Raw genomic sequence first — 20,982 nt, 5'->3', positions numbered from 1 at the left:
AAAAAAAAAAAAAAGAAATGAAGCCAGGGGCTGTGGTGCATGCCTTTAATCCAAACATAGGCATAGGCAGGCTGATCTCTGTGAGTTCAAGGCTATCCTGATCTATGTAGCAAGTTCCAGGTCAACCAGAGATACGAAGTGAGACCTATCTCAAAAACTTTAAGTATTCATACATGCTACAACATGGAACCATGAAGCAGCTACTTAAATTAACTTTTACTTAGGCAATCACTTCTTAATCAGCCTGCATGCTAAACTCACTTGAGAAACATATTTAACTGCCCTGGAATCTTTGACAGTGAGGTACCTGGATTGCTGTTTAATATCTATTAGTCTTCTCTAGGTGATGTCTGAGACCCCTTACAGATCCTAAGAACTGGATGAAATCTATGAAAAATGGGTTACCAACACCTCTACCTTTGAAGCTAAGGCAATAACAGAGCCAAGCCCAATAGAGAAGCTGCTTACAACAGGTCTTCCAATGGTTCTTTAAACTAAGCCGGTTTTTCTCCAATGCATCACCACACCTTTGCCCAAGACTGAATGAAGACATTCCTAGTAGTAACAAGCCATAGCTAAAGGGACAGGGTCCATCTGATTGCATCTGTGTGTTCAGTTGCTTTAGTGACAAGTCACTGTATTTTGTAGGAAATATTACCACGACGTTCTCATTGGAGCTTAGGATAGCCAGTCTCTCCTCCATGGCATTTACAAGTTAGGCTGGGTTAGATGATGCAATGGAATTCTAACAGTCACAGACTTTCTGTTTACCAGACAGACAAACTGACCTAATTCACAATTGATGTGATTTGTCATTTATTTTTGTCCTTTAATATTTAAGATTCAAGCTGAATCATGTTCCGACTTCTGAGTGCCTGCTGGTCTCGACAAAAGGCCACAGAACCAAAGCAAAGGTAACTTTACAGCTACTTTTCTACACCCAATTTGGAATTACTTCCCACGTATCTGCCTAAAGTTTCACAAGGGACAAATGACCATGACTTATTTAACTAGACAGCAAGTGCAGGACTTGGAACAGAGCTGAGAGAGGATGACCATTCTATAAACAGAAGGTTCCAGGGAGGGAAAGCATCTCTGGAGGATTTGGGAGGGGTGGCCACACCACTCCAGCCACTGTGGTAGGGCTTCTTATGATACACTGAGAAACACTTCAAAACAAATAGAATTCTTCAGGGTAAGCATCAAGAGGTTTGTGGCTTTGACTAATTTTTCTTGTCCTCTTCCAGGAATGTGACTATCATTGTCATTGGCTTGGACAACTCAGGCAAAAGTCATCTTGTGGAGGCCCTTCAAAGATGTAAGAACTAAGAGCATTAGTTTCTGGTGTGGGTCTGCCAGAAATATTCATTCCACTTTAGCCTTACTTCCTGACCCTCAGTTTCTCTCTTGTAAAAATAAATAACTCCGTCTCCTCATTAGGTGTTAACAGGCTATTTCCAGAGTGCCTGTCACCTGCTCCCTTTATAAGATGCCCTCATCGGAAGTCCTCATGTGATGTCAGTATGAATGAGCTTTAGCTACACAAAACATTGTCAACAATTTTGAAGCACAGTGTATGTGAAATGCTGTCTAGTTTCGGAGCTGAATTCCTGTGTAATTTGGTCTAGATAAGAGACAAGTGATGACGAAATGTAATAACACAAAACTCCGCGACAGCTGCTGTTGAAAGTTAGAGCTCAAGACTTGGTGTCCGTTCAAGTGTAGCAATTCGCGAGGGCACTCACATAGCATTGCAGGAAGCTGCTGTACTCGTGAAGCCCAAGCTACCTCTACCTGCTAATCAATCAGAGTCTGGCCCATCATCAAGGTTTACTGACTCAGTATAGGAGTGTGTTGACGTGGCTGGGTTTGATATAACCTGGCAACCCTCCGCAGAGTATAGGAAATGGTTATCCTGACACCTGTGCCCACGGACTACTTGGCGTTTCTTCAGTTCCCTTCAAAGCCAGTAAACTCTGGCTGACTTGTTTACGTCTGTTCCTTCCTCTAACTATCAGAGAGGTGCATAGATCTAATCCTGACACACCCCTGCTCAGGGTTGTTCCACGTTGCCCCATTGCAGAACACAAGGTCCTGTTTGTGCTTCTGACTCCTCCTCCGGCTTCATTTCCCACGTTCTTCACAAAGAGTCCTCTGACACAACCAAAGCAAAAGCTCTGTTTTCCTCGGCCACACCACTGGGCTTCCCATGGCTCCACTCCTGCAAGTACGCTCCTCTGTCACCTTCTTAAGCAAGCCCCTCCACTCACGACCTGGCCACAGGAAAGCCCTCCTTTGCCCCCTGCACCCACCCCTTGTTCACACCCTCGAGCATGTGCTTATCCCAGGTCTTTGCAGAATTCCAAGCCACCACTAACTCGGGGGCCCCATGAGGAGAAGAAATGGGTCTTTTCCTCACTGAGTCTCTGCTGTCAGCATCTTCAACAATTACTCCTGGAATGAACGGTCTCCACCATTCCCCTGAGACTACACATTGCCTTTTCAGAGCTTCTTTCTCCCTCAGCCCCAAGAACCTCCAAGTGCATTTTGAGCAACACTTCAGTCTAACATGGCCACCCTTATTTGCAGCACGCTTGACTCCTTGTATCTCCCAATACTGATAGGCAAAAATGATCAAAAGTAAAGAGTGGCAGGAAAGTCAAAGAACCAGGCAAGACAAGTCACAAGTTTACTGACAAGATTGGGGATAGTTTACTAGAGTTCCAGTTGCCTCGGCCCCAGACTCCTATTCAGTCCGGGTGGGGCCTGGGAACCCACAATGTGAGAACTCTCCAGGTGTTTCCAGCTGTGGGAAGCACTCCTCTGAAATGAACCACAAGCTATTCATCTGAGACAAGTGTCTGTGTTCCATTCTGATTCTTGGAGCACAGTGGATGGAGTTTGTTACTGCATAACTTGTTTTGTGCTCAGTGAATACCTTGGGACTGGCTCATGAATGTATTGATTTATGGTAGTGACTTCATTCACAGAAACATTCTAATAGGCACTGATATCATCACATTCTGAAGAATGTCTCAGGGCAGCTCCATTCATGCAGGGCCACTTAAAGTCAATCTAGTAGATTTCTCTGTATCCAAAATTGAATAGCTCACTTCTCCTGTTCCTGTGTTTTTCAAAGGTGAATGCCACAAACAGATAATTGTCTAGGAAAGGAATTCCAGCCTACATATAGTAGCCTATATGGACATTTAAAGACACCAGCTACAAACCAGTTTGGCATACCTGCCATCACTACTGATGACACCGTTCACTTGTTTTGCATGGCATGGTCACATGGGATAAGAAACTCAAGGATGAGCACAGATAGGCGCCCTAAATAAGAATGTTGTTGGTTGTATTTACTCTTTTTACTCTTTGGCTCTTTGGGGGACCCACCATCCAGCTCCTAAACAAATCACACAGACGCTTATTCTTACTTATGAATGCCCAGCCTTAGCTTGGCTTATTTCTAGCCAGCTTTTCTTAAATTATCCCATCTACCTTTTGCTTCTGGGCTTGTACCTTTCTCTATTTCTGTACATCTTTTCTTTCCTTCTTACTCATTATCTGGCTGTTTGGCTGACCCCTTATTTCCCTCACTCCTCCCTTTCTCTTCCCAGCTTTCTCCTTCTCCTTATTCTCTCTACCTGCCCAGCCCCGCCTATTCTTTCTCTGCCCAGCTATCAGAGGTTCAACTCTTCGTTAGACCACTCAGTTGTTTTAGACAGGCAAAGTAACACAGTTTCACAAAGTCACACAAATGCAACAAAAAAGAATGCATCACAACTTTGCACCATTACAACAAATGTTCCACCACATAAACAATTGTAACACATCTTAAAATAATAATATTCCACAATGTAAGAATATTGAGATCTGTGAATATATGGCAAATCTGACATACATTCATTCGAATCACCTGGATGCTTTTTAAAAAATTATTTATTTTATATGTATGACTGTTTTCCCTGCATGTATGTATGTGTACCCACAGAGGCCAGAAGAGGGGATTAGATACCCCGGAACTGAAACTACAGGCAGGTTTGAGCTACCAAATCCATCTAGAAGAACAGAAAGTACTCTTTAACTGCTGAACCATTTCTCCAGGCCCAATCTGTGTGCTTTCAAAACAGCATAATGCATGAGTACCACCCCTATGTAATCCAAATTTCAGAGAATGAGGACTAGCACCACAGGTTTTTAAAAGCCTGGGAAGGCAAAGTTAGAGAACAATGAGGTGGTGATCAAAGTCACCTGGGAAGCCTAGAGGCCACTTAACCCAGCATCAGGAAGCTCCCATATTTCAGTTTAGTGAGGGCCCATGCTCCTCATTCTCATCAGGTGATGCTGAGACACAACCACACCCAGGTTCCTTCACTCTCAGGAGCAGTGCCTCACAAGCTTTAAAGTGCAGAAGAATCACATCATAACCATGCTAACCAGAGCCACTTTGTCACAGAAAGTACAGATGCTTCATCCCAAGCTAAGAGATCCTGAGATCTGGAGTCATCTGGTGCAGGGTTGGGGTACATCCATAAAACTCTGAAGCACACTCCCAAACCATACTTCATGAAACACTCAGCCAAGAATAGACAGATGTATGAGAGTTGGGACTTGCCCTCAGGGTATTTATAAATGAAGAAAAAGTCAGATAAATTCAAATTTACAAGGAACCACTTCTTGTAGTATTTAGCACCTAGTGTCACCAGCAACTGACCAAATTATTGCAGAAATTAGTTTTGAGTAAAAAGAAGAAAAAGAAACAAACCCAGAGGAATGGCTATATTCTGTCACAAAAAATACCAAGGCTTTCTGAGCCACAGAAAACAAGATTTTAAATTTATCTTTTGGAGTCTTCACCTATTTGCCTCTTCTTCTTACTTTCTTTTTTTTCTTTTTTTTCTTTTTTTTTTTTTTTTTTTTTTTTTTTTTGGTTTTTCGAGACAGGGTTTCTCTGTGGTTTTGGAGCCTGTCCTGGAACTAGCTCTTGTAGACCAGGCTGGTCTCAAACTCACAGAGATCCGCCTGCCTCTGCCTCCCGAGTGCTGGGATGAAAGGCGTGCGCCACCACAGCCCGGCTTCTTCTTACTTTCTTTATTCTCTGAAGTTATAATATAATCACATCATTTCCCCTCATTTTCCTCCCTCCAAATCCTGCCATATACCCTTCTCTGCTCTTTCAAATACATGGCCTTTTTTCATTAATTGTTATTATATACACGTGTGTGTATGTATATATCATACGTATATATTCCTAAATACATAAATTCAACCTGCTCAGTCTGTATAGTGCTACTTACATGTATATGTCTTCAAGTAGTGTAATTTCCATAGCAAGTATCATATCAAAGTTGTGACTGAAACGTATGTGCACTCTGAAAATCATAATTAAAAAGCTATAACATGAAAACAGAAAAAATGTTATAAAACCACATTAAAGTATAGTTGGCATATTATATACACATATATGTCTATTCATAAGTGTATATAAACAAGCATTTCCAAAAATCTGAAAAAATTAGTCACTTAGTCTAAGGATTTAGTTTGGCTGTCCTATGGAAAATGTCACAGACATATCTCCTACTACAAATAAGAAATTACTGATTCTAGTATGAGTAATCCTAGTGTCAAAAATCTATGAAATTATTAACTATTAATGTGAGCAGAAACTTAGACCATAACTATCAGTTCAACAAACTGCAAAGCATAGAAAGACCATCGTTATAAAATGCATTTCTTTTAGCGGCTGAACGAAGTATCTAGTTCCTTACAGGATATTATGTTCTGGACAAAGCTTTTCCATGGGAAATGTGCCCAAATCTGGCAGGGTTTCTTGGAAGAGACACACAAGAGACACTTCATGTTCTCATTCATAATAATAGACAGTGTAAGCTCTCACTGAATCCCTACTCTAAGGCAATGGGCAAGCACAAAAATAGGTCAATGACTACTTCAGCGAAGTGCTGAAAAGAACTGCTGAGAAGTTGGCAGGCCAGAGAAGGCTCCCTGAAGAATGTGGTGGCTGGGCCTGAAAGAAACTGTAAAAGAGAAACAACTAGGTCTGAAGAGATGGCTCAGGGGTTAAGAGCACTGGTTGCTGTTCCAGAGGACCTGGGTTTAACTCCCAGCACCCACGTGGTGGCTCACAACTGTCTGTAACGCTAGTTAGGAAATCCAATGCGCTCATACAGACATACACATGGGAAATACAAAGAGAAAGAGCTAGCATTCATTCATTAGACATCTATTGAGTTTCTGTGTGCCAGAATCTGCGCTTCATGAATACAATGGATATAATGGATAAAATTAAGAGTTCACCTTCCTTTGGCAGTTTAGAACTCAGCTAAGTAGACAACAGAATTTATAACTCTAATATGTGTTGTAGTAATGCTAAACACAGGGGTGGAAGCATTTTACAAGGCTGATGCGAGGGAAATTTCCTATAATAAAAATGATCTAAATGAATAGTTTATAAAAATGGGCATGAACCAACCACAGGATGGTAGAGAGAATGGCAGTTTGTGAAGGCCCAGGAAAAGAGAGACATGGAGGGTGAGGAGACTTGGATAGGAACCAGGTCCACTGTGACCACCATTCAATTTATTCACTGACGTAGTACAGCCAGGAAGGGGGACACAGGAAAAGTGATTTAGAAAGATGCATTTTGCTGGGCGTGGTGGCGCACGCCTCTAATTCAGCCCTCTAGAAGGCAGAGACAGGTGGGTATCTGTGAGTTAACTCTGTAGTAATATGAGTGGCGGGCTGCGTTCCTGGCGCCTGGCCACCCGCACGACTTTACCTGAATTAACTCTGTTGTAATAAGAGCGGCGGGGGCTGCGTCCCCGGCACCTGGCTGCCCGCATGGCTTTACCCAAAATAATTACACGGAAACTGTATTCTTTTAATCACTGCCTGGCCCATTAGTTCCAGCCTCTTATTGGCTAGCTCTTACATATTGATCTAACCCATTTCTAATATTCTGTGTAGCACCACAAGCTGGCTTACCAGAAAAGATCTTAACCTGCATCTGTCTGGAGTGGGAGAATCATGGTGACTCACTGACTTGGCTTCTTTCTCCCAGCATTCTGTTCTGTTTACTCTACCCATCTAAGGGTTGGCCTATCAAATGGGCCTAGGCAGTTTCTTTATTAATTAACCAATGAAAGCAACAGATTAGAAAGAAATCACTCCCACATCATTAGAGGCCAGCCTGGTCTACAGAGTGAGTTCCAGGTTAATCAGGGCTACATAGTGAGACTCTGTCTAAAAGAAAACCAACCAACAAAGCAATAGCAGCAGCAACAACCAAGAACTAGAACAATGCATCCATGAATCTGAGCGGGGTGGCAGGCCGCTTCAGTAAGGTTTCTGGGGGCAGGCTCGCAGGAGGATGAACAATCTTATCTAACTACATTTTGCACACTATGGTCGCTTCTCCCTTCTTTCTGTTTGTAGTAATTCCTAGCAAGATGCACAGCAATACGAAGCCAACACAGATTAGACTTCTACTAGATGATTATCAAGTATCTCTCTATGACCTCAATGGAGACCAAAAAGGCCGAGAGAAATGGCCGAGCTACTATGCTGAGGCACACGGGCTTGTTTTCGTCCTCGATTCTAGTGACATAGCACGCATACAGGAAGTGAAGATCATCTTAACACGCCTGATGTTTGATAAAAGGGTAGCAGGGAAGCCCATCTTAATGTAAGTTTCTGTCTTTGTGGTCTACTTCCCTTTGCCAATTTGTGCCTTGGGAAAGGTATAAAGGTTAAGGGCGGGGCGCTCCTTTGGTCACAGGGAGCTAGACCCCTTTAGGCCCAATGAGGCAGAAAGGCCTACTTCACTGGTCAGTGTTTTCAAGAGCCACTTTCTACTCCCCACTGCCATGTGAGAAACTACAGCTAAATATACAAACGAACCCTGTCTCTTCATCAAAGAGAAATACCATCGAGATCTCCCATCCCCAAGCCTGACTCTTGCTGAAGACTCTTCCTGGATTTGCTCTTTTCTGGTTTGAGTCTCTGGTCCCGAAACTTGATGATGGCAATGAGCAACCCCCGCCCCTTTTTTTGTATAATGTAAGTTCCTACGCCTTCCTCCCTCAGTTGGTGGCTCAAGACTTATGTAACTGGCACTCGTTTCAGAGGGAGACCTCCAGTAGCCTGTCACGCCTCACCCCTTCCAACTCCCTTTTTGCCAGTCTCATCCCTCATTAGCAACCCAACTGGAGTATGAAGCGTTTCAGAGATGCAAAACTCCACACCTGTTCATATCCCAATTAGCAACCGTAATTAAAGTTCCAGGCATGATACAGAGGAAGTGGGAAATAAGCTCTGGGGATTATCTTGGATTCAAATAATTTGCACTATTTTTTTCTTCCACTGAAAGCTGGCTAGAAGCTGTCTAGCCAATCTCACTGGGTATGTATTTAGGCCCAATTCCTGAACATGTGGCAGTTCCCCTACCCCTTTTCTTGTTTTTTGTGTTTTGTTTTCTGTTGTTTTTGAGATACTGCTGTGTAGACCAGGCTGGCCTGAACTCAGAGATTCGCTTGCCTCTGGCTCCCAAGTGCCAGGACTAAAGGTGTGCCACCATGCAGGGCTTTTCCCTTTCCTTTGACTTCACCTTGGTTCCACTCTTCTCATCTTTTCTGCCCTTTCATATGCCCTGCTCTAGCCTGGCAAACAAACAAGACAAGAAGGAAGCCCTCTTGCCTTGCGATATCATCGAATATCTACTTCTGGAAAGGCTAGTGAATGAGACTAAGTCCATGTGCCGTGTGGTGAGTGCCAGCATTTGCTTCTCTTCCTCTAGCCCTGGCTAATATAACCAGGGCCCTGTCTGTCATCAGTCCCAAATGTTGGCTTGGGGGCAAAGTTCCTTTCCCTGACAGGCAACATCTGTTGTGATTATTTCTAACTTGATAATGACAACACATATTACACTTTGCCTTCAAAGCAGTTCCGTAAGATTTTAATATCCCCATTTTATACGTGAGAAAGCTAAATGACCTGAGGGTCTCAGTGACTTGCTTGAGGTCATACAATGAAGGCACTATAGCCATTGTATTATAGGGCCTCAGCTTTTATGCTCTTCACCTACTCTCTCAGATGTGAATGCTGAGTGTTTCCCTGGAAGCTGAGAACCTATTTAGGCACAGCACACCTACCACTGACATTTAGATGACAGTGATCAGGCCTTTAGACCCTAAAAGTCCAGGGATCCAGATCTGAGACCTTCTTTTCTCTTATTTACAGGAGCCATGTTCAACTATGAAAAACCTCCCAAAGAGGAACCAACAGCCAATAATTATAGGGCTGCGCTGGCTGTTAGCTGCTATTGGGGATCAATACGATGAGCTGTGTACTCGACAACAAACATCTGGTAAGAGCATCTCAACCTCCAAGAACATCAGAGGCTGTGGAGAGAGATGCTCATCGGACAGGTACTGAGATGCTTTCTTTTGGTTTACTGACCATACAAGTGGAAGCCAATCTTCAACATGACCCATGAGTTCTGAGAGGTACTTGAATTCTGGGCAGCAAGCCCTGGAGAATCTGATGGTCCAAGTGGAGCTATGGCAGTGCCCATCAACATTGCTGGGTACACTACCTGCCCTGGAACAGCTTCAGCAGTCACTTTAGTGGCATGAGTGGCATAGAGGTTTTTTTTTTTTTTTTTAAAAAAAAAAAAAAAAAGATAAGGCCAACCTATCAGCATTAGGGCATTAGGGCTTCTCCAAAAGAGGACATCTGTTCCCTGAGTTGCCATGTGGAAGACAAGAGGGAACATGTGCCCCTTAAGGAGCCTGCTGACAACATTACACAGCTGCTCTGAATTCTCAGCCTCCAGTTCTCTGATCTGCCTAACCACGGAACGATAGAAAGAACAGGAGTGTTGAAAAGATACCTAGCGGAGGTAGGACTGTAAGGCCAAAATGTCCTTTTGCTCTCTTGTCATTTTCACTGCCCAAAGGCATAGGGAAAGGATAGGACGGCAGCTGCATTGGCTAAAGAGCTTGAAGGTAGGGACAGTTCAGTGTAGAGCATTTCCCACATACATGGAGGGTCTAAATGCAGGCCCCAGCACCAAACACAAGAGGAAAAGTCTTGAAATATGTATCTTTCTTCTACTGACTTGTTCTTTCAAACTTAGCATAGCTAACAGAGGGGGAATGCTCAAAGACAACAGACAGCGCGTTCAAAAAAGACAACACCTGGAACATAGACAGCATGTTGAACAAAGACACTTTGAGAAAAGGCAGCATTTTGAATCAAGACAACATTTAATACAGCGCTCACTGGATGCTAGGCCCCTAAAGCCAATCCTACAGGTAAATGGCTTTTTGAAATGCTATGGCCCATGGTCTGTAATTGAACTCTTGAGGACTACTTGACGATTTCCCTCTTCTTCTTGGCATACAGAAAGATGGTCTGCGAATGAGGCCCAAAAAGAATATGTCAGTAACATTTGCTTTGGACGTAATCATGGAGGAAGGTGAATGTTCTCGGAAGATTGGAACTCAGAGTATCGCCAAACCTTGCAACAGCCAATGTTATGAGACACAGACTGCAGCTCCATCTATTGACAAAAATCTTTTCAAAGGTAATCTTGAATCGTTGGCTATAAAAGTTATATAGGCCATCCTTTATATTTTCTACAATAGCATTCCTATTTTGAGAATGAAACTCACTTTTCACACTATGGTGTGTTATAGAGAGAAGTATGGGACAAAGTTTTAAGACCATCTTCTGATAGGCCAGCATGGTACCCCAGCATTAGTTGACACAAGATCTTTAGATGGCTATAGCAATAACTTAAAGGTTATGTGTGCCAATAGTGGAAGCGCAAATTGGCGTAACCTTTATGTAGGGTATATTACCTGTCTCTCTCTCTCTCTCTCTCTCTCTCTCTCTCTCTCTCTCTCTCTCTCTCTCCCTCCTTTTCTCAATATTATTAAGAACTTTTAAAATGGGGTGAGAGAGATAGCCCAGTGGTTAAGATCACTTGTTCCTCTTGCAGCTCTGGCCCCTGGCAAACTTATGGTGGCTCACAGTCATCTGTACCTCCAGTCCCAGGAAATCCCGTGCTCTCTTCTGACCTTCACAGGCATAAATGTGATGCACAGATATACATGCAGGCCAAAGACTCACACACATTAAAATAAAAATAAAATATTTTGAAAAAGAACTTAAACTATGGTAACCATTTAAACTACTAGTCTCATTTCTTAGCTGTCTACAAAGCTAATTACAGAAGTACACAAAAAGTATACTAAATAATATTCCAATTATATCATCCAGTACAAGAGTTAAATGTTGGAAACAATGTAAATACCCAATGACAGGGATAGCTAACTAAATTAAGATGCATCCACACTATGGAGACGAACATTGCTACTGATGGGTCACTGGGGAGATGACTCAGTGTTTCCTGTGCCTTCCATGCCAGCAAGAAGAACTGAGTTTGAATCTCCTGCACCCATAAGAAAGCTGGGCTTGTAGGTATACACCTGTAATCCTAGCCTGGGGTGGGCAGTAGGGAAAGGAGCATCTGGAGCTCATTGGCTACCCACCTAGCCAATCAGTGAGATCTAAGTTCCGTGAGAGACTCTGTCTCCAAAAGAAAGAGAACCCTGAAGAGTCAAGCCCTGGCCTCCTCATACACATGAACACAAACACACATATGCATACACTATACACAAAACATTTAAATGCTAGCGATGATCTCCATTTCCTAACATGGAAAACCTTCCAGCACTTGACATATATTGACTGTCAACTGACAATTATCATGTCACCTCAGGCTGAACTGCTGGTTATACATTATTCAGGGACGTTCACTTGGCCGAAGCCACTAAGGAGAAAATGGGTACAGTTCTGGGGATAAGGGGTGAGGATGAAAGCTCGGTAGAAGGAATCTAGTAGGAAATAGTGTGTGTCTTTCTAGAGGTCAGCAACTACCCTGAAATCTTTATCCAAAACTCATTTTCATTTCTATAACCTTAGCTCGTAGGCCAAAAAAGAGAATAGATACCTGGGACACTGAAGAAATGTTACTGGAAGATCCCCGTGGCGAAGCCTTCCGTTCCTGCAGTTAGTATTCCTTAATAAAGTGACAAAGAATGTCGGAGGCTGGGGTGGAGGGTGGGTGTCCCATAGGGTGCCTTGGAAACTGGCCAGCACCCTCCTACTCCAAGTAGTGTGGGAAAGAATAGAAACCTTATACTTGGCTTTACTTGCAAAACTAGCTGTTTTCTTCTCCTGATTAGACTTAACAGACTACTAAAGAGGAAACAGAGGGATAGCAAAAGAATCATTCCCCCTATCACCTTTCAGTAAATGGGCACCCTTCCAGAACCAGCAGGAACACGCGTCTTTGACTTTTATTCGATAATGCCTCTACAGCCCACCTACAAGTTCACCTATCCTAAGATCACGTCCTTGAGAACCATTGTTTTTCCACACCAGTGCGGTAGCCAGCGAATTCATCCTATACTCATCGGGAGGCTCAGGAAGTTATGTGTCGTCCACCTCACCAAAGAAGAGCAGAGCCATGTACTAAGATATTCCTGACAAAGCTTACAGATAAGATGTTGTGAACAACTGAAATTGAGCCTTAGAAGAACAGGGTTACTTTAGAATCACACATTTTCCTTTAAGGTTCTCAGGTATAAAGGGACTGGCAAAATAAATAAGAATGGTGCTCTAATCAACCGGGGTTTTTTGGTTTTTTGTTTGTTTGTTTTTGTCACATATCCAAAACCAGGTCTGTTTTAAATACCTAGCTACTGTCTGGGAAGCCACATTGCTTTGCTAGCCTTTCAGGAACAGCAACTGCTGCCTCTTAACATGCCTGTGGATCCCCACTCCACTCCCAGTGTGGTAAGATTGGGATGGTACTGAAGATTGTTATCACCTTCATCATGGGCCCCATTTATCAGGTGCTTTCCAGATACCTGGTACAGTGCTAAGTCCTTCTAATCTATTGTCATATTGGCAAACTTCCTGGGCAGGTATTATACCTGGCATCACTTCCCAAATGAGGGTACTGTACACAGCAGAGCAAGGAATGGAATCCAAATTTGCCAAGCTAAAGCTACCTTGGGGCTAAAAAGATCCATACATGCTTCTCTCCAACTCCCTCTAGAAAGACAAAGCTATAGCCAGGAAATTATGCTGAAGTGCATCCATGCCTATGTGAGGAGAATTCTGTTAACAGCCATAAGTGCACCAGCAGCGCTAGCAGGCATAGTTGATGGAGCACTTCCGCTTTGTCAGCTGCTAGGCTAACTGCTTTACATATATTACTGCCTTTCATCTTCATCTCACACAGGCAGAAACTGATACTCAGAGAGCTTAGATAATTTGTCCCTGGGCACCCACTAGGCGGTAGCAAAACCAGTTTTGGTTGGTTTTTTTGTTGTTGTTGTTGTTTGTTTGTTTTTCCTTTCTTATTGCTATACATTTTCCCACTCCCCCTTCCCTCTTCCCCTCTTCCCTTCCACCTTCCCTCCTACCCATTATGGTCCCAATTTACTCAGGAGATCTTGTCTTTTTTCCTTTCCTAGGTAGATTCATGTATGTCTCTCTTAGTGTCTTCTTGTTTGTCCAGGTTCTCTGGGGTTGTGGCCTGTAGGCTGGTTGTCCTTTGCTTTTTGTCTAAAACTCACTTATGAGTGAGTACATATTATATTTGTCTTTCTGGATCTGGGTTACCTCATTCAGGATGGCTTTTTCTAGTTCCGTCAATTTGCCTGAAAGTTTCAAGATGTCATTGTTTCTTACTGCTGGGTAGTACTCCATTATGTAATGCTGCTATGAACAGAGTTGAGCAAATGTCCTTGTGGTGTGACCGTGCATCCTCATAGAAGAGAAAGTGGGAAGTAGCCTTCAATGCATGGGCACAGGAGACCACTTCCTAAACACAACTCCAGTAGCACAGACACTGAGAGCAATAATAAATAAATGGGACCTCCTAAAACTGAAAAGATTCTGTAAAGCAAAGGACACACAGTCAATAATACAAAAAGGCAGCCTACTGAATGGGAAAAAATCTTCACCAACCCCCCATCAGACAGAGGTTTGATCTCCAAACGATACAACAACTCGAGAAACTAGACATCAAAACACCAAATAATCCACTAAAAAGTGGGTACAGATATAAACAGAGAACTCTCAACAGAGGAATCTCAAATGGTCAAAAGACACTTAAGGAAATGCTCAGCATCCTTAGTCATCAGAGAAATGCAAATCAAACCAACTCTGAGATACATAATCTTACACCTGTCAGAATGACCAAAATCAAAAACTCCAATGACAGCTTATGCTAGAGAAGATGTGGAGTAAGTGAAATACCCCTCCATTGCTTGTGGGAATGTAAACTTGTACAGCCACTTTGGAAATCAGTATGGCGGTTTTTCAGAAAATTGAGAATCAATCTACCTCAAGAGCCAGCAATACCACTCTTGAGAAAGTTTGTTTGTTTTTTAAGACAGGGTTTCTCTGTACAGCCCTGGCCATCCTGGAATTCACTCTGTAGACTAGGCTAGCCTTGAATTCAGAGATCTGCCTGCCTCTACCTCCCCAGTGCTGGAATTAAAGGTGTGTGCCACCACTATCTGTCTAGTAGAACCAGTTTTTAAACTAAAGTCCAAGCTCACAGGGTTTATAAAGATGACTCAGTGGATAAGAGTACTTGGTGACTATGTTCATAGCAGCTTTATTCCTAATAGCAAGAACCTGGAAACAACATAGATGCCCCTCAACCAAAGAATGGATTTTAAGAAAATGTGGTACATTTATACAATGGAGTATTACTTAACTGTAAAAAAAATTGACTTCATGAAATTGGCAGGCAAATGGATGGAACTAGAAAAAAAATTATCCCAACTGAAATAATACAAACCCAGAAAGACAAACAAAGTTTGTACTCACTCAAATCATAAGTGGATATTAGATGTAAAGCAAAGGATAACCAGACTACAATCCACAACCCCAGAGAAGCTAGGTACCAAGGAGGGCCCTAAGAGAGACATGCGTGGATCCCTCTGGGAAAGGGAAATAGATATGATCTCCTGGATAAACTGGGGGGGGGAGGGGAAGGGGTGAAAGCATGAGGGAACATGATGGTTGCACCATGGGAGAGACAGAAAAGGAGAACAATGAAAGAGGGAGCCATTTGAGGGTTAGGGAGAAACCTGGTGCTAGGGAAATTCCCAAGAATCCACAAGGATGATCCCAGCTAAGACTCCTAGCAGTAGTGGAGAAGATGCCTGAACTGAGCTTCTTCTATAACCAGATTGGTGACTACCTTAGCTGTCACCATAGAACCTTCATCCAGTAACTGAAGGAAACATATCCACAGCCAAGCACTGAGCTGAGATCTGGAAGTCCAGTCAAACAGGGGGAGGAGGCATTATATGAACAAGGGGGGAGGTCAAGATCATGACTGAGAAACCCACAGAATCAGCTGACCCAAGCTTTAGGGACCCCACAGACTCTGGACCGACAGCTGGGGAGCCTGCATAGGACCAAACTAGGCCTTCTGCATGTGGGTGACAGTTGTGAGGCTTGGTCTGTTTGTGGGGTCCCTGGCAGTGGGACTAGAACTATCTATCCCTAATACATGAGTTGGCTCTTTGGAGCTCATTTCCTATGGTGAGATGCCTTGCTCAGCCTTGATGCGGGGAGAGGAGGACCGGACAGGGAGGGTGTACTTGGCCCTGCCTCAAAGTGATGTGCCAGATTTTGTTGACTCACCATGGGAGGCCTTACCCTTTCTGAAGAGTGGATGGGGGATAGGGTGGGGGGAGAGGTAGAAGTAGCAGGAGGAGGGGAGGGACGGGGAACTGTGGTTGGTATGGAAAATAAATAAAACATTTAAAATAAAAAAGAGTATTTAATGGGCAAGCATGGAGGCCTGAGTTTAGATCCCAGCACCCCTTTTGAAAAAAAGCAGGCCACGACCATGCATGCATCTGCAATCCCTGAACTAACAGGAGCTGACAGATGGACTGCTGAGACTTGACAGTCGCTTGCAGCTCAGTGAGAGACAGTCTCAAGAGTAATATAGAACAGGTCTCCAGACACCTTCTGGCATCAGTGTGTATGAACACCCCTGATACACACACTTGAATGTGTACCACAGATAAATACACCATACTCACACATATACATATACATACATACCCACACACAGAAATAAAATCAAATCCAGCTCCATAATCTACGCTCTTAACTCTACACTAGACTGCTTTGCCAAGCAGTATAAGCCAATCAACCCATTGTTTGACAGATAGAAACTTGTCTTAAAACCCTGCCCGAAAGAGGTTTCTCCTCCTCCTCCTGCTTTTACCTTCTTCTTTCTCTTCTTTTGTCTCTCTGTGTAGCGTTAGCTGTCCTGGAACTCTCTATGTAGACCATGCTGGCCTCAAACTCAAAGATATCCACCAGGCTCTGCCTTCTAGAGTGCTGGGATTAAAGGTGTTTGCAGCTACAAGCAGCACCAAGGCTGCTTTATTATATCCAAAGGACCCATTTTAAATGCTCTATGGGTCTTTGCTATGCTTGTAAGCTCAGCATATTAGTTGTGGCACTGGAAAGAACCTTACAGGAGTTCTAGTCAAACCCATATTTCCAAGACAGATGTCCAAGACAGTATGGCTGGATACTGGCAGCAATGCTCCCTAAATCTGCATCTTCTGTGTGTCCAAATCTGCATCCTCCCTGAGCCATCTTAAGCTTCTCACTCTATCAACTTTCCTTTGCCTGTTAGAGAATTCTGCCGTCTAACAGTCTCAGCCTGAGAAGCAGCAAATGCCTCTATGGAAGACGTTTTAAGGCTCAGGCTGCACAGTGGTAAAGCACCTGCCTAGAATGCTCAAGGCAACAGGCTTGAGGCTCAGCACAAAAGACCAGCGATCCTGCAGCATTTTTAATAATCCATTTCAAATAGGCCTATGAATATGAGCAAGATAGAGAATTAAGTTTTATCACCTGCTTCAACTGGGGATGAAGCATAGTGGGCAGAGTGCTTGCCTAGTACTTGGAACCCTGGGTTTTCTCCCAGCGCCATATAAATGGGATATGGTAGTGTACACCTATAATGCCAGCATCCAGGAGGTAGAGGCAGGTGAATCCACCATACAGCAAATCCAAGGTTATCCCAGGATACAAGAGACCCTTTCCAAAAATGAAAAAAAAAAAATCCTGAATTACAGTACATTGTCACACTTCCCTTTGTACAGTAGATGTGTGTCTGAGTGATAAGAACTTTTTTCTAAATCAAAGCTAAACTTGGGTGATTTTTTTAACATTTATTTTGTGTGCCTATGTGTATGGACACTGGTCTTGAACTCATGACCCTCTTTCATACTGGGGTTATAGGCTCATACCATTTCACGCAGGTTTTGTCGAGCAATTTTTTTGCAATAGACTTTTCCTTTATTTATTTATTTATTTGTTTGTTTGTTTTTACATTTCTTTCCTTTTGTAAATGTATGTGGAAGTCACTTGTAGAAGTCAGTTCCCTACTTTAACTATGTGGGTTCTGGAGAATAAATTCAAGCGGCCAAGCTTAGCAGCCAAATGCTTTTACCTGCTGAGTCATCTCACTGTGAAGGGCTCTAGCAGACCTGAGCACAGCAAAGATGGCCATGGTAGACCTTGCCCTTCCCCCTTCCGTCCTACTTGCTAAACCATAGATAAGATCCCTGAAGCTCACCACCAAGATCTTTTCCATTATTTGCTCTCTTCCTCCTCCTGAAGCTGAACATCAACATCCAGCTATCAAAGTACTGAAGTTCAACAATCAAAAGCCCCCTTTTGGCTACGCTAATTAACATGCCCAATTAAAACAAACCAACTCATCCTAAGGGGAGAGAACTCCCTCTTTTCCTTATAAACTGTCATTTGCCTGTGGGTCACATCTGCCTCCTCTCAATCCAGACACAGGCCTTTGTCCCTCCAGGGCAAATATCCCTTTTCCACCCCCATGTTTCTTTTCCCTCCTCCCTTGGCCTGTCGTTGTCTCTTATTCTCTGTTCTTTGTCCCTCTGCAGCAAATAAATCTCCTTTGTGCTGAGAACTTGGTCTCAGGTGTCTTATGCTGATTCTGGTCCTTTCCCACTAGCCCTCTAGAAATAATTCATCAGTCACAAAAGTCTTAAAGAGTAGCAAGCAATATGTGCATGTGTGTGTGTGTGTGTAGGTATATATATATATATATGTATGTGTGTGCCTGTGTATGTATGTATGCACGGATGTATTAGAGTGGAGCTTATTTTTGTTTCTACAGGCTGTTAATGCATTTCCCAAACCCCATTATCAAGCTAGATAACTTGGTGACTTCCAGTGGAGTCAGAAATAACAGTAACTGCCCGACCAAAGAAAAATAACAACAACCCTTTTCCCAAGCCACTTTGAAATCCATATAAAATGTTTATCACACTGCCCAGCACACCTTAAGCAGCTCATTAAATGCTGGCTACTACTATTTAGGGGACAAGTTTGGCTAGATCATTAGCACTCAAGGCTTTGCTTTAGAATGTGTCTCCTTTCTCACAGGGAACAACCTAAAGGCAGGTATCTTTGATCTAAAAGGATAAAGAGTGAGCAAGCTTAAAGAAGCCATGGTAATCAGCATCACTGTAATGGATTGGACAGATCATTACAATCACTGCCTCCCACATTCTCGTCTTTTCGAGCCTAGACTCAGTGTGTTTGCTACTTTTCTCCCTTGCTGTGACAAAATACCTGAGCAAAAGCAGCTGGAGGAAATGTTTATTTTACTTCCCAGTTTGAGGGGAAATAAAGTCCATTGTGAAGGGAGAGAGAGGCACATTATCTCGAGTGGCCCTAGCTGTGGCAACAGAGCATATGGCAATGGCGACACTGCATTCAGAGTCAGGAAGCAGAAAGAAATGCTGGTGCTCGGTTCACTCTCACACCCCTACCCCTTTCAGTCCAGGACCACCCCACTCCACTGTGGTGCTGCTACACACACCCAGGGTGTCTTCCTTTGGTGGAAACATCCTCACAGACATCTGGAGGCGTTTCCATGGAGATTCTAAATCTGTCAAGTTGACAATGATGATTAAGTGTCACATCCTGTCAGAGATACTTTAAGCCATCTTAGCCTTGGCAATTCAAACACCACATATCTATTAGTTCTTTCAAGGCAAATCTTCACTTTGGGACTACAGAATTCACTGTGGTTAGGTACGGGCATCCCTTTGCTCTGAATGGTTTCCAATTCCTACACTCTCATCCCCACAAATTATGCATGTGTTCCTTGACCCCCAGCACCACACAAAACTGGGCATGACTGTGTATGCTTATAATCCTAGCACTTTGAAGGTAAGGACCAGAGCAAGTTCGATACCAGCCTGGGCTACATGAGCCCCTGTCTGAAAAAAAAAAATGAAAAAGAACAAGGAAAAAGCACGGATAATTTGTGGCAAAATAACCAATCACTTCTTTTCAACACAGTTGCTGCTGGAATGACGTAATAATGAGATGTACCAAATATCACTTTCTCTCAGGAGAATCCTGCATGCCAACTAGTCTCCTTGTCCAGAAGATGACAGTGGCCACAGCTAGATAAGGAGTCAAACCCCAGTTTACTGTTTTATTACCCAATCTCATAAACCCTTTATCTTCACCAGAAGACCAAATATTGGGGTTTCTGCCAGGAAGAGGTTTGAAGAAAGAAAGGTATCACTCAACATTTTGGGACTTGGAACCCAAACTTCAGCCCATTACATTTTCACTAATGCACCTAGGGTTATGGTCATCGCATTCCCGACCTCCATCTTATTCCTTCAGCTGTAATAACCCGTCCCTCGCTCCTTCAGACACTTCTCTCACTTCACGCTCTGTGGGGACACCAGTGTCACTGTGATGCCAGGCGAGGGAGGAAGCAGCAGATATTTCTTGCTGTTGTTATGTTAGTATTAGATCTGGGTCAGGGTTTGTGGAAGTTGGGGGATTATACACCTGCCTCTGCACGCAGGAGGAGTCCAGCTCAGGTCCAGGCAGCCTGGGGAGGTTCTGCTGTGGAGTGGTAGGCAGAGCAATGTTAACAAAGCAGACTGAGCTATGTGCTGGTGAGTCAAGAATGCCACGGGATCCCACGCTCACGCCAGTTGCCACTTCCAGGAACTAAAATAAGCCTCAACTGCTAAGAGACAGCAGGCCTTTGGGTCTGCTCAGGAAAGTAAGCCCAGCCCCAAGAACTGGCAGGTTATTTTACACAACTGAATGTTAGACAGCCATTAAGCACACAATTATGTGCACCGCGGGGATGGAAATCAGGATGTGAAATGATGTGAAGTGAAAACAAGAGAGAGCATGCTGACTGCAACTACGCAAAGCACACACGTAAGAGCACATCTCTAAAGAGCTTCAGAAAGGAATGAGCACTACAATTCTGTGAGACTCCATGGCAGCTCCCACAACAGGTTGTCCTGTTTTCTCAGAGACAGTTTCACTATTTAGTCCAGACTGGCCTAGAGCTTATCCTTCTGTCTCTAGCTGTGATAAAGTGCATGTTAGGCTCCCATATATCTGGGGGAAAGGGGGTGTCCTGGCTAGTTTTACGTCAACTTGACACGAACTGAAGTCATCTGGAAAGAAGGACCCTCAATTAAGAAAATGCCTCCCTAGCCAGGCGGTGGTGGCGCACGCCTTTAATCCCAGCACTCGGGAAGCAGAGGCAGGCGGATCTCTGTGAGTTCGAGGCCAACCTGGTCTACAAGAGCTAGTTCCAGGACAGGCTCCAAAGCTACAGAGAAACCGTGTCTCGGAAAACAAAAAAGAAAGAAAGAAAAAAAAAGAAAATGCCTCCCTAAGAGTGAGTTGTAGGTAATCCTGCAGGGTATTTTCTTAAAGGGCCCAGCACACTGTGTGGAGCCACCCCTGGGATTATGGTACTGGGCTCTATAAGAAAGCAGATTGTGCAAACCACAAGGAACAAGGCAG

General features: G+C 43.5%; 1 protein-coding gene across 1 annotated transcript; it reads left to right on the top strand.

The window, feature by feature from the left end:
* Positions 1 to 855: 855 nt before the first annotated feature.
* Positions 856 to 18,814, top strand: Arl13a (ADP ribosylation factor like GTPase 13A). The gene is made up of 10 exons (XM_057760728.1): positions 856 to 914; positions 1,248 to 1,318; positions 7,456 to 7,705; positions 8,678 to 8,783; positions 9,259 to 9,446; positions 10,157 to 10,334; positions 10,426 to 10,606; positions 12,010 to 12,096; positions 12,340 to 12,375; positions 18,777 to 18,814. Exons 1-10 carry the CDS (start codon positions 856 to 858, stop codon positions 18,812 to 18,814), a joined length of 1,194 nt encoding a protein of 397 aa, XP_057616711.1.
* The last annotated feature ends 2,168 nt before the right edge of the window (positions 18,815 to 20,982 follow it).

Source organism: Chionomys nivalis, chromosome X (genome assembly GCF_950005125.1).
Source record: "Chionomys nivalis chromosome X, mChiNiv1.1, whole genome shotgun sequence".
NCBI classification, from domain to species: domain Eukaryota; kingdom Metazoa; phylum Chordata; class Mammalia; order Rodentia; family Cricetidae; genus Chionomys; species Chionomys nivalis.
Note: the sequence above shows the minus strand (reverse complement) of the source record. Positions and strands in the feature narration are given on the sequence as shown.

Bases quoted from the DNA above. Each gene is read 5' to 3' on its own strand.
- Arl13a (XM_057760728.1), top strand. From the start codon at position 856: ATGTTCCGACTTCTGAGTGCCTGCTGGTCTCGACAAAAGGCCACAGAA. The intron at 1,319-7,455 runs GTAAGAACTAAG...TTCTGTTTGTAG, and splicing joins TGTGGAGGCCCTTCAAAGAT to TAATTCCTAGCAAGATGCAC. The intron at 12,376-18,776 runs GTCTTTGACTTT...AAGCAGCTGGAG, and splicing joins CAGAACCAGCAGGAACACGC to GAAATGTTTATTTTACTTCC.